The sequence below is a fragment of the Erigeron canadensis genome, chromosome 8 (genome assembly GCF_010389155.1).
Source record: "Erigeron canadensis isolate Cc75 chromosome 8, C_canadensis_v1, whole genome shotgun sequence".
NCBI classification, from domain to species: Eukaryota; Viridiplantae; Streptophyta; class Magnoliopsida; order Asterales; family Asteraceae; genus Erigeron; species Erigeron canadensis.
The window spans coordinates 41294762-41308192 of record NC_057768.1 but is presented as its reverse complement, the minus strand read 5'-3'; the positions used below and the strand labels follow the sequence as shown (position 1 = coordinate 41308192).

The 13431-nt window shown below is 28.7% G+C and overlaps 1 protein-coding gene across 1 annotated transcript; it reads left to right on the top strand.

Moving 5' to 3' along the window:
• Positions 1-12057: 12057 nt before the first annotated feature.
• Positions 12058-13287, top strand: LOC122578523. Its single transcript, XM_043750497.1, is given in 2 exon segments — positions 12058-13036; positions 13039-13287. Coding segments are annotated over 2 exon segments (954 nt in total). The 5' UTR covers positions 12058-12138; the 3' UTR covers positions 13095-13287.
• Positions 13288-13431: the final 144 nt, after the last annotated feature.

Sequence of the window (13431 nt, the reverse complement as noted above, 5' to 3'; positions counted from 1 at the left end):
TGTGCTCTTGGTTAGTATATATAGAGTGACAATCCAAATAGCTGTTCAGAAAATGGAAGTGTAAGTATTTTTTAATTTTTGGTCGTTTGAGGGACTGGAAGTGTTTATCTTTTGAATTTGAATATTGGAGGGACTGAAAGTGTAAATAATTTGATATTTTGAACGTTGGATGAACGTCTTTTACTTTACTTATAAATGCTGGTCTCTTTTATTAAACATTTTTGATCAACTCACAAAACTTTTATACATCTTAAATGGCTTCTTCATCTTCTTCAAATGTTCGTAACCGAAAATGACCAATGACTGTTGATCAAGTGAATGACAGTATCATGGCTGATATTCTCGACCACCAATTGTTCTGAGAGGAATTTGTTGCAGTTATACAAAAGCTAAGTGCGAAGAAGAAATGGTGTGCAGAAGAAATTAGATACATAGAAACGGGGTATTGTAGTGAACTTGAGTGTCAATACTTTACGTATTTGCAGGGAAAGTTCGACAAGATTCAAGTTGCTCTGGAACAACTTGATTGTGCGGTTACCACGTGTCCACGTTGGAGCATTTCATCATAACTGCCAAAATAGTTTATGAGATGAAGAAATAAGTTTTATGTTGCATCTTGTTTTTTTTAAAATTATATTATGTAATGTATTATGCGTGTTTTCTTATTTGAAGTATTGTAATGTTTTTTTAATGTCTGTTTATTTTTTAAATAAATCGTTGGTTGTTTTTATTTTTAATGAAGTGTTTTTAATCTGTGTATGTTTTAGTTTGTTATAATTTTAATGGGTTAAAAGTGTAAAATTTGAATAAATGGGTCAAATTAAATAATTGGTGAGTCCAAGACTAGTCATTGAGGGATGAGTTCATTGGGTGCATTTTAGGGGGGGTTAGTCCTTGAAGTATTTTTTTCTGATATGACGCTGACAGAGACTAGTTCTTGGGGATGAGTCCCTCGCACTGGGTACCCTCTTAGAACAAACCATGTGAAAAACGAGACTCGCTAACTTAATTAGTCAGTTATTGACTTGTGTACATCACTGGTCAGTGATTAACATGACTGTAGGGCTGTAGCCTGTAGGATGGGTTTTGTGGGGCGAAATGGCGAATAGAGGTATTTACTGTACTTTTTAAATTAAATACTTCCATATTGCTATTGTGATTTACTCACGTGGAACTTATGTTCATTGGTCAACAACTTATTTTTTAACGTTTGGATTGGAGTCTACTTTAGCTTGAAGGAATATATTACTTCAATTTTATTATTTTATACTTCTCTATTTCCATATGTATGACTTCGTTAGTATAAAGTTTTTCTTATAAATTTCAGTTAGTTTCGATCCGTGGCGAAACTATGCGATAACCAAGGGTGGTAATGACAACCCTATAATTTTTATAAAACTCTATTTTTCTATTACTATTTTCATGTATTTTTCTAGTTTAAAGGTAATTGGCAACCCAGACTTGTATAATTTAAATTTGTAATTTAATTTTACATATCTTAGTATCATTCGTCGACCCAAAATTGAAAATCCTGACTCCACCACATGTTAGTTTATTACGTAGGGATAGATACTTTTTTTTTTGTTTGAAAGATGTTGCGTCGGGGTAGATATACGTAGTTAGTTCAATTTTAACTTCTTTAATTATCTTTTATTTTGTTGGTTGTATATGCATCAATGTTCATAATGTAAGCCATCTTCCAATAAACTAAAACATGATTGACATATTCTTTAGACGACACATGGTGTAATACTTTATCGACACGTGTCATTTTAATTTATTTATTTTGTTAATTTAGCCTTTTTAGCTGGATATAAATTCAATTTCCTTATTAGACTTGGAATCAAACTCTAACTCTTAAATTATTAATACAAAAAACATTATAACCTTATTTAATTGATCGTTTTCTCATTAATAAATTGTCTTTTTTTCTTTCAAATTCTTCAACTCATATTATTTATATTAATTATTTAAATAAGTTATTAACATAAAGACTTTAAAAATTTAAGTTTACGATCACAAATCACAAGGCTATTTGCCATAACACACTGTGCTTACAATCTATATTCATGTGCACGAATCATGTATAAGGCATATTGAAATTTATTTATGATACAATCTATATAACTACCGTACATCGGACGGGTATTAAGACTAGTTTTAGAAGTACGAAGACTTCTATCGGGTCAATTATTTCATTCCAAATAAAAAGGACATTTCTAAGTCTGGTGTTATAAAACCAATAAATTATTTTTTTTTAATATCTTGTAAAGAGAATTGAATTAAGGCTTTAAGCATATTTTTTTTTTTTCAAAAATGTCTCTTTCAGCATATTTATAATTCCCAAAATGTCACTCTACACAATACAATACTATTTAGTTTATGTATAGATATTATATTGGTTTGTTTTTGCTTTATTATATTAGTTACTATTTTTGTTATAATTTGTTATTGGTTATAATTTAATTAACATTGATCTTTCTATATAGTTTTATAACAATCGGCAAAATCTCATAATTTATATTTTTGACACACTCTGTAACTAATGTATTCATCCAAAATAGTAGTTATAAAATTTCGTCGTAACACACGGGTACTATGCTCGTAAATTACAAAAAAAAGTTACATTTTTCGTTCTTAAACTTGGCACGTTTTGCACTTTCATCATTAAAGTGGAAAAATAGCAAAAAAAAAAAACCCATAAACTTGGTAGTTTTTTCACTTTTTGTCCCTGCGATAACAGTGTTAGTTTTTCTCCGTTAAGGTTGTCAACATTCGTTAGTTTTTTTTGTTCAGTTTTGTCTTTCTCATTTTTTTTTTCCCATTTTGATAATTTCAAAACTGCCAAATGGTTTATAAACCGTAATTGAAAGTAGAGTAAGAAACATATTACAATTGTAGAAAAATAACAAAAGCATTATAGTATACATGTGGGTTGGTTTGATGATTTGTAAAGTTCGGTAATCGAAAATGATAGACAAATAGTTTACGTATATATGTTTAATTAGATATGATCATAATAAATATAATATTAATTTTAATAATACTAATAGTATGAATATTTATTGTTTATTAATAATATTTTTAAGAAATATTTTTTTAATTAAGTTAGCCTAGAAGAGACATACGTCATTTAAATATAGTGTCATGCATCACTTAAAGAAAAACCCTAATCGTATTTTAGTACATTAGTAGAGATGACATATAATGTGTTTGATTTTATTTATTCGTACTGTTAATTATACCTTTATGTAATTGTTTTGTTCAATAAACTGTCACGTGTTCATATATATGTGTGTTTTCTTTGTATTATTTGATACTGATTTTACTCATTCAATAGTTTATTTTAAGACTCGTTGCCTACTTCATTATGATTTCTGCATCGCTGGCAGATTTGACATTTTGTGGGAAAAAAAAAAGACTAAAAGTGAACAAAAAGACTAACGAATGTTGACAACCTTAACAAAGAAAAACTAACACTGTTATCGCGGGGACGGAAATGTGAAAAAAGTACCAAGTCTAAAGATTTTTTTGCTATTTTTTCACTTTAAGGACGAAAAATACAAAACGTGTCAAGTTGAAGGACGAAAAACGTAATTTTCTCTAAATTATAGTATACTATATTATACTCGTATTATATATTATATATCTATATCTATATCTATATTTATACTCGCTAAGAAAAATGATAAATTCTCCTAAAAGTAAACCTAAAAATCTTCCTAAAATAATAAGATTGTGACAAGTGGACTCAATTAATTCTGTTTCCTAGTTTTATCTCTTGATTTTGTCACTTGTCATTAGAAAAAATTTTAGGCTATTTAGTTAGAAAGATTAATTATTTTATCTTTTGATTTTGCCACTTGTCATCATCTTAGGATTAATGTGTCTAAAATATAGGCTTAAAGAATTGACACATGAAAAATATAATGTTAAAAGTTATAAAAAAAAAACATAGTTATTTATCGAGTAAGCATTGTTTATATGTTTGTTTTGTTAAGAAAAACAAAAATATCTTTTTTGGTTGGACAAATCTTCGACTCAAAAATACATAATTTAATGGAGTGGAATTCCCTCAAGTTAAGAAATTCTTGGTCATTTGATTAAAATCAAGGGCCAAGATTCAATAATCATCTTTGAATCTTAGCCTTTGATAATAAATCAAAGGTCATGATCTCTCTAACTTGACCTCTTAAGTTATTTTTAACTGAAAGGAATCTCCATCCCAATTTAACTGGTATCTTTGTTGTCGTCTTGAATATTCTTTATGGACATATAATTACTTTATTTAATTATCAACCTACATTATAATAACTTATATTATATAGTTTACAATTATGAAAAATAACAATGATTTTTCAAAATGTATCGAGTTAATTAACATCTTCTAAATTGTGTGGTGGTACTATGCTATCATTTTCTTACACTAAGTGTTCGGTTTTAATTTAACGTCGTCGTGACATCTCACACGTCGTCCATTAACATACTTAATATCTAACAAACATGATTTGAATATAATATCCTCAATAAAATAAATATATAACATTTATTTTCAATTTCTAAACTAATTACGTTATCATCATTTACGTAAACTATCATTACATTAATAATCTACACTACTTGCCGCCGCCGCCCGTCGCAAATAACACCAACAGTTGCCGCTAACATTATTATCGCCGAATTGCGTAGTTATTTATTTCGTGTGTCGGTGTGTGTTTCTCAAGATAAATGTAACCTTAGATATCAATTTCTACGGTATATCTTCTGGGTTTGCAAAAATCTTGTTACTCTGTCTTTTAACGAATTAGCTGATTATAAGAATTATTGAACCTCACATGATGGTGGGTAGAGATTACCCAAGCGTGTTCCCTAAATGGCTAACACCATGTCCGTACTTATATATGAAAAATGATTTCAACTATATAATACTCGTATCATATTACTATATGTGGTATATATGCATGGTACTCCGTATATTGTATTCCTGAATTGGTATGATACAATAAGTCGATTAACTTTATTTAACTGGGCTTGATATATAATGTTTTTAATACGTAACTTTCGATTTTTGTGTTCGAATCTTGTATGTTTATTTATTTATGTATTTGTTTTATATATCATCTGATGTATTCACTTAATGGTTCAGCTGTTCAAAGGGTAACGCTAATTAAAGTCATGAAACTCAATAAATCAAACTAGCTAGTTCAAAAGCTAGGACAAAAACATTGCAAAGATTAAGGATTATCATGTCCTTTTTAAGTATAAATATCATACGCCACTCAAAGGTTTAAACCACTAAACATATGAAACTTGTATAGTATGTAGGATTAAATTATTCCAAGTAGCTTACAGCGTTAAAATGTCAAAAACTTAACCGATATATCATTTGCATTTCGAATAAACCCTTAACAAAACGATCTTTATTGTTACTAAAAGCCAAGTAGCCAACTTATTACAAGTTTGAGTTTTAGAACATATTTATATGTAAGTATATATATATACTAGTTCTAATACCCGTACGATGTACGGTAGCCATATAGATTGTATCATAAAATTTTTTGAATATTACTCATACATGATTCGTGAGTACAAAATAATTATGGTTAAAGTAAACCGGTGGTCAAAACTAAATTATGAATAAACAGTAACGATAAATATAATATATGTTTAGTTAGAGTTTTTGATTTACCTTAAATTTTTACAATCACTTCAAAATCGGAACTCATAAGCATAGTGGATGACGACAAATAACCTTGTGATTTGGATCTTATTAATAACTTATTATAATTAATACAAGTAATAGAAGTTGAAGAGTTGAGAAAGAAAAAAAAAGGGCAATTTTATTAATAAGAAAATGATCAATCAAATAAGGTTATAATGCGTTTTGTATATATAAGCTAAGAGTTAGAGTCTAATTATAAGTTTAAGAAAATTGAATCTAAGTACAATTAAAATAGATAATTTAATAAAATAAATAAATTAAAAGAACACATGTCGATCAATGATTACGTCACGTGTCGTTTCAAGAAAATCTCAATGTTGTTTTAGTTTATTGGTAGATATGAAGAGGAAAAATTAATCTTTTTTATTTTGTTACTTTCTCATGACTCTCGACTATAAATGATAATATAGTTACGGAATTTTTAATTGAAGCATATATAGAAACATAAAAGAACTACGTTTAATTGAATTGTATAAAAAAAATACTGCCATTAAATAAAACATGGGACCTACTTTTTAATCTAACCATATAAACTTAAACGAAACTCAATTAGCATATGCATCATCATCTGTCTTTTGTATTTATGACGTAGAGTTAGAGTTTAATTATAAGTCTAATAAAAAAATTAAATATATATATATATAATTAAAAAAAGATAATTTAATAAAATAAATAAAAATAAAAGACAAGTGTCGATCAAGGATCACGCCACGTGTCGTTTAAAGAACATCTCAATCTTGTTTTAGTTGATTGATAAATATTTATCATTTTCTTATTGTATGGCGACGCAAAAACAAATTAGAGGATAAATAGCAATAAAGTTTTATGACATGACATTCGTGGCAAAATTCTTTGTTACGTTTCAATTCCATATCCAAACAATATGTATATGGTCTATGAATCTATCACCTTATATATTTTTTTCTTTTTTTTTTTTTTTAATTGTAACCCAGTATTTAAGCCAAAATTTGTCAATTTGGCATGCAAAGAGCTACAATAATAGCTATAATAGTAGTGTATATGTTCATAAAATAATGTAACTGATAGAAAATTATATACAGATCGATTATGTATATATGTGATATGTCAACAAGTAAAGTGTAAAACATTGTTAAGAAAATAAATAATTTTGTCATATGATGAATGCAGCATACGTTAAGTATCCATTTACAATTTTACATAATCTTGTCGAATATTGGACATATATCGTCCTGAAATATAAATGACGTTACATATTAGGCCTGTCTTTGCAAGCAATCGTATCGGAGATCGGTCAATGAGGAAATGGGTATACATCTATGATCCACCCCATTAAAGTGTTAGCTTATATAATAAGCCCAAACCCATATCCAAAAGGCCCAACCCGATACAAAATTCTATCTACTCTACATTTTGTTATTCAATATAGTAAAGATTGTAGTAGACTAGTAGAACGCCATATTTACTTTAAGCTCCGTCCCAATCCGTTGTACACTATTATTCAAGGTCGTAAAACTCTCCCGGGTCGATCGAGCCCCCCAAAATAAACTTCTGACGATGAAGCATGAATTCTCTTACCTCAATAAAGACAAAATGACGATGAAGTATGAATCTATCAATTAATCTTATGTTTAATTATTAAGTTTTGAATTATTATGTTACTGTTTTTAAACAATTATGTTAAAATTTGAAGTTTGGTGATATTTTTAAAGTTATATTACATATGATTTCAAAAATACTTATGTCTGTATATATAAATCCAATCCGACTTCTCCCTGAGTCGAGTACGAGTCTCCAAAAACTTCTGATTCCCTTTCGCGAGTCGAGTCCGAGTCATGAGTTCTTCAACTTTGTTATAATTAGTTTGTTTCACATTTAACGCTGCGTTTTTGAGTTTCTTCTAGGGAAAAAAAAGAGATATAAATGATTTCAAAACAATTTATGTTTTTGAGTTTTTTTAATAGAAAAAAAAAAAGAGAAATGGGTGGATATTTAGTTGATTTTGTTTCTCAAATTTTATTTTTAAATAGGTGATGATTTTTAATGATCTCTTCTCTTACATTATCATCTCATTCATTCATTTCAACTTTTTTAAAAACAAAATTGGAGAACACATAATTTGGATGAAAATTAAGATGTGACATGTTATTTTATCCAATTTAAGGTTGTAAAAAAAAACACATTAAATAAGAAAAAGAAATGGGTGGATATTTAGTGCATAAGACAGCCTCATAAATCATGGTCTTATCTTACAAACTACATATGTGTCTCTATATATATATACCGGGGAAATGTTAAGTTAAATATTCAGTACCTATCTTAGGTAAAGTAAGGGAGGAGATTATGCAAAATTCAATGGGGGTTTATGAAAACTCAGGGAGGTAATGTGTTTATCAAATTCAAAGGTTTAATATGTAACTTTTTTTAATGTGGCAGTACCTAAACTTAAGTAAAATCTGCAGTACGGATCATTTTTTCATATATACAACAAGTACATTTGTTACGGTATATTCTTAAGCTACTTCCAAACAGAGTCTTACATATCAAGACTTTGTACATTGTCGGGCACATCAATATGACAAAGTCATTGTAAGCAAATCTTCGATTGCCTTTCCAAAAAAAAAAAGAGCAAATCTTCGATTTCCACACACTTACAAGAACGAGGAATGGATCACTCAACTTATAATTGGGTTGATCTATATTTTATTTAGATATGTTTAAAGATGTCGAATGTCTGATTATGTATATAAGTTTAAAATGATGCTTTGAAATAACAATCTATCAAACTCTTTATTTTTAATTAAATATTTTTTATTAAATTTAAAAATCTTAAAACATGACAATTGTCATCTACTTAAATATGTAATTATGTCTAAAAAAATGATATATATGTAAATCTTCTCTTTTTTTTTCTAACTAGTCTTAAGTCTCGTCTGATGGACGAGAAATATCAAAAAATGTATATATCAAAGGGAATCAAAATGATAACAAGTGTTAGATGATGATTAACATGTGTTGTATTCAAATTTTCAACATGAACCAACGTTATCTTTTTTTCGTCTAAAAAAAATAACAAAGAATATGCAATATCAAGTAATGTGATTTTATAGTTTGGGGGATTTTTAGAAGAGTCGGTTAAAAAGATTTATGATTTCCAACTTAAAGACCAACAGTTACCCAATATTTTTTTTTTTAGAATGACAAAAAGTTATGTTTTACTAGCACCTTGTTAGTATTCATGTATACTACTTATATAAACAAACTATCCCCTCTCTCATTTAACTATCTACTTTTGAATTACCAAATTTACCCTCTACATTTAGAAGGTGTTTGGGGTTGAGTTTTGAAATGGATTTTTAAATTATTGCGTTTGAAAGTTGTAGATAATCAGTTTATAGTGTTTGGCACAAAGGTTTCAAAAATTGATTATTAGCGTTTAGAAGATCACAAAACGCAAAAACTTAGAAGTAACCCTCACCTTACTGCAGGAAAACGTAGATTCTCTATAGCCACTTTCCTTCCTTTATTTTCACACCAATACTCATGAAAGGCCTTATCTACACTTCAAATAAATTAGTAAATATTATAATAATATTATAAACATATAATATATGTATATAGATAGTCCGCCCTGCAAAGTCTTTATGCTTTTAGTTGATTTTTTCTTCAACGCCAAATACGTAAATGGGTAATGTGATTTAGTTATTATTATTTTTATTTTTCTAATGAATCCTTTATTAAACAACAAATATTTCGGTAAACTAATACTTAGTTTATGATGTTCGATGTGTTTTCCTTTTAACAATATTATTATTGGCATCATGTATTCATGTTTCTTGTTCTTATAGTTTCACCCAGTAAACTTATAGAAAAACTCATAAGAAGTTTAAGACTCGTTAATATATTAGTTACAATTTAACCGCAATTACTTAATGTCCTCTTTTGTCAATTTACCTGTATAGTATTTGAAGTATAGAAATTTACCAAACACTTAAAAAGTTGATTATCTGATTATTGTGATATCAAACAACATAATCAAATCTAAACATTATCTTTCAATGGCATTTATTGATACAGTTGATTATCTGATTCTGATTATTCAAAACGCATAATCTATTTTTAAAAAGTAATCCCAAACACACCTTAAACTATCTTTACACACCTTATCCCTGAAATTCCAATATTACCCTTAATAAAAAAACCCCACAATTACCTAAAACCTTTATTGTTATAAAATCCCCATTAACTCTAAAATTATTGCTGAAGGTATTGTTACGAATAAAAAAAATTTATAACTCACGAAATTATGAACCAATTATGTTCGTTGTATATTCGTATTAAATTTTAATTTTTGACTATTTATTTTTTTAATTGCCTTGGTTTCCTCTCCTACAATTGTAAGTGGTTATTTTTCATGGTTAATGTTTGCACTTTATTATTTTTTGCACCAAATCCGCGACTTAGTTTTAGAATGATATATACGGTTAGATTCTGCATTGACGTATCTCATAAAAGTAAACTGAACGCTATAAACTGTTACGGTATCTAAAGCGTTATAGACCATCGCTGCTGTAACGCGCGGACACCACTCTAGTATATTAATAAAAGTCTGAATGTTAAAAAACAAAAATTAAATAAAGATATAAATTATTTAAATATACAGTATTTATATAAATCGATTAGCTTTTGCCAGCCATACATTAGAGAACACATCTATTGCATCTCCCCACCAATAATGCAATTTCAACACCCACCCCACCCACAATCATAATTTTCATTTCCATTTATTCAAATCGAACATGATTGTACAAGTTTTGATGTATATCTACCAATAAACAGGATTATAAACTTCCTTAATCGACACGTGACGATATATTAAAACGATAATTGTCTTTTTAACCATATTTATTTAGAAAAATATCTATTAAATTCCTTTTTAAATTAGAATTTTTAAAAGTTAATTATTTATTATTTAAATTCGGATACCTGTATTTTATTAATAAAATCTATTGAGAAAATTTAACGTAGGAATACTTTCTTAAAGTTCTTAGAACTTCTACATCCAATGACTTTACGAATCATGCTACCCTCACCGTTTATTTTTTTTCACCTTATGGAACATATGGTAGATAAGCTACTAATCTTTTTTCTTGATTTTTTTTCTTCTTCTTCTTCTTATTATTATTAGTATATTGATTATTATCATTATATTATTATAATATGTTAGGTTAATTGATTGTTATATATGGTTTTGTTTACACGTGAAACTAAAAGAATTAGATTTCAAGTCAGTTATTTGGTCTCAGTTTGGGTCATCTTTACTCCAGTCAAACCATGTGTAAATAAAATCCCTAATTGTGATGTTTAGTTGTTGGCTAAAAAGTTGGCTTTTTGATTATGGTTTATTTATTTTATTAAATTAGTTTTTTTTAATTATATATAGATTCAATTTCTTTATTAGACATGGAATTAAATTATAACTCTTGGCTTATTGATAAACAAAAACACATTATAACCTTATTTCATTGATCATTTTTTCAATAATAAAATTGTCTCTTTTTCTTTTTCAATTCTTCAGCTCCTATTACTTATATTATCTATAATAATATGTTATTAATATGAATACTCCAAAATTTTGAGTTTACGATCCAAAATTACAAGATTATTTGACATTATCCACTATGTTTACAAGTTCTGATTTTGATGTGATTGTAAAAATTTAAGTTAAATTCAAATCTTTAACTAAACATATATTATATTTATCATTACTCATTACTGTTTATTAGTATAACTTAGTCTCGATCATGGGTTTACATTAACCACAATTTATGTCATATTTGCGAATCATATATAAGGCATATTTGTATTTCTTTATGATAAAATTTATATAGCTACCGTACCTCGTACGGGTATTAAGATTAGTATATAGAATATAAGTATCTCGTGTTCGTCCTCCACGTTATAATGATAGCCAAAAACACGATCATCAAACACAACCATATATATCTACAGGTCATGCAATGCTAATCAAAACAAGCCAAATCGCACATGTTATTTTGCATTATTTACAACGTCAATTGTTTGTATATATCGTCGCAAATTTTTAACCCTACCCAAAGGACTTGCGTTAAAGATATTCAGCATAATTATTGATTACTATGAAAAACAAAACAGAAAGAATTCATAAAAAAAAATAAATCTATGGGCGTTTAATGAGACATACAGTATATTTTACTAACAAAATGTACAAGTCTAACTAACATGATGCTTTTTTCAATCAATAGATCAACGAAAAGACATATTATAAAAATATACTCCTAATAAAAATAAATAAAAAGATGGGATTGATATATATATTTGATATAAAATCCACATAACCAATCATGGTCCTTGCTTATCTTTAAAGAAGAAAAAAACACAGCCAGAAAAACAAAAAAATGGGCGCTCAATGGTCTAAACAGATGGAACGCCGGAAAAAGATTTCCGACGAGAAGAAAACATTGCAAGAACTCGAAGAGAGCTCCGGCTGCAACTATCCAGGTTGTGATCACCACCCTAACGATCGTAAAAACTGGATTTCTGGCCTGGGCCCGGAAAAACTTCACCTAAACAAGATTGTTTGGCCCGGAACCCATGATTCCGGAACCAATAAGATTGGGATCAGGATGGTTTCTAGACCATTTGCCCAATGTCAATCTTGTTCTATTTATCGACAACTTGTACTCGGTGCCCGTTTACTCGATATTCGAGTAAACGAGAACCGAAAAGTGTGTCATGGAATTTTAACCACGTATAGTATTGACGTGGTTATTAATGACGTAAAAAAGTTTATTTCAGAAACTGAATCTGAAATAATTATTCTTGAGATACGTACTGAATTCGGGCATAATGATCCACCCGAATTCGAAAAGTACTTGGAGGAACAACTAGGGGAATACTTGATCCATCAGGATGATCAAGTATTCCAAAAAACCGTTGCGGAGATTTTACCCAAACGGATATTATGCGTTTGGAAGCCTCAAAAATCCGCCCAACCAAAAGCGGGCAGCCCGTTTTGGAGTTCGGGTTACTTGAAAGATAACTGGATTGATACCGATTTGCCCCATACGAAATTCGAGAGTAATTTGAAGTATTTGAGCCAACAACAACCTGTGACTTCGCGAAAATACTTTTATAGGGTGGAGAATACGGTGACGCCACAAGCTGATAACCCGGTTTTGTGTGTGAAACCGGTTACAAACCGGATTCATGGGTATGCAAGGTTGTTCATAACGCAATGTTTCTCGAGAAATATTGCGGATCGGTTACAAGTATTTTCGACTGATTTTATTAATGAGGATTTGTTGATGCTTGTGTTGGTCTTACTTGGGCAAGGATTGAAGGGAAAGGTTAATTTTTTACTCCGTCTTACGTTAAAAAGGATCAAATCATGCATCATGCAATATTTCATTTGTGCATATATTGTCAGTGCTTGTATATGTTTTTATCTAAATACCTATTTTGTTCTGGTTTGTATTCATTTCACTTTTGTGTGTAAAAAAGATTATTTCTATATCTGTGAAGGTTATTTAAATTGATTGTGAAAACCGGTTTGTTAATATATGGTTTATATATGGTCCCGTGACAATTGTCTTCGGTTAAAAAGGTTGTACCAACTACCAAGTCATGTGATATATTATAAACTAACAACGACGCTATCTTTAGTTAATTATAAATTTAATTAATACCTT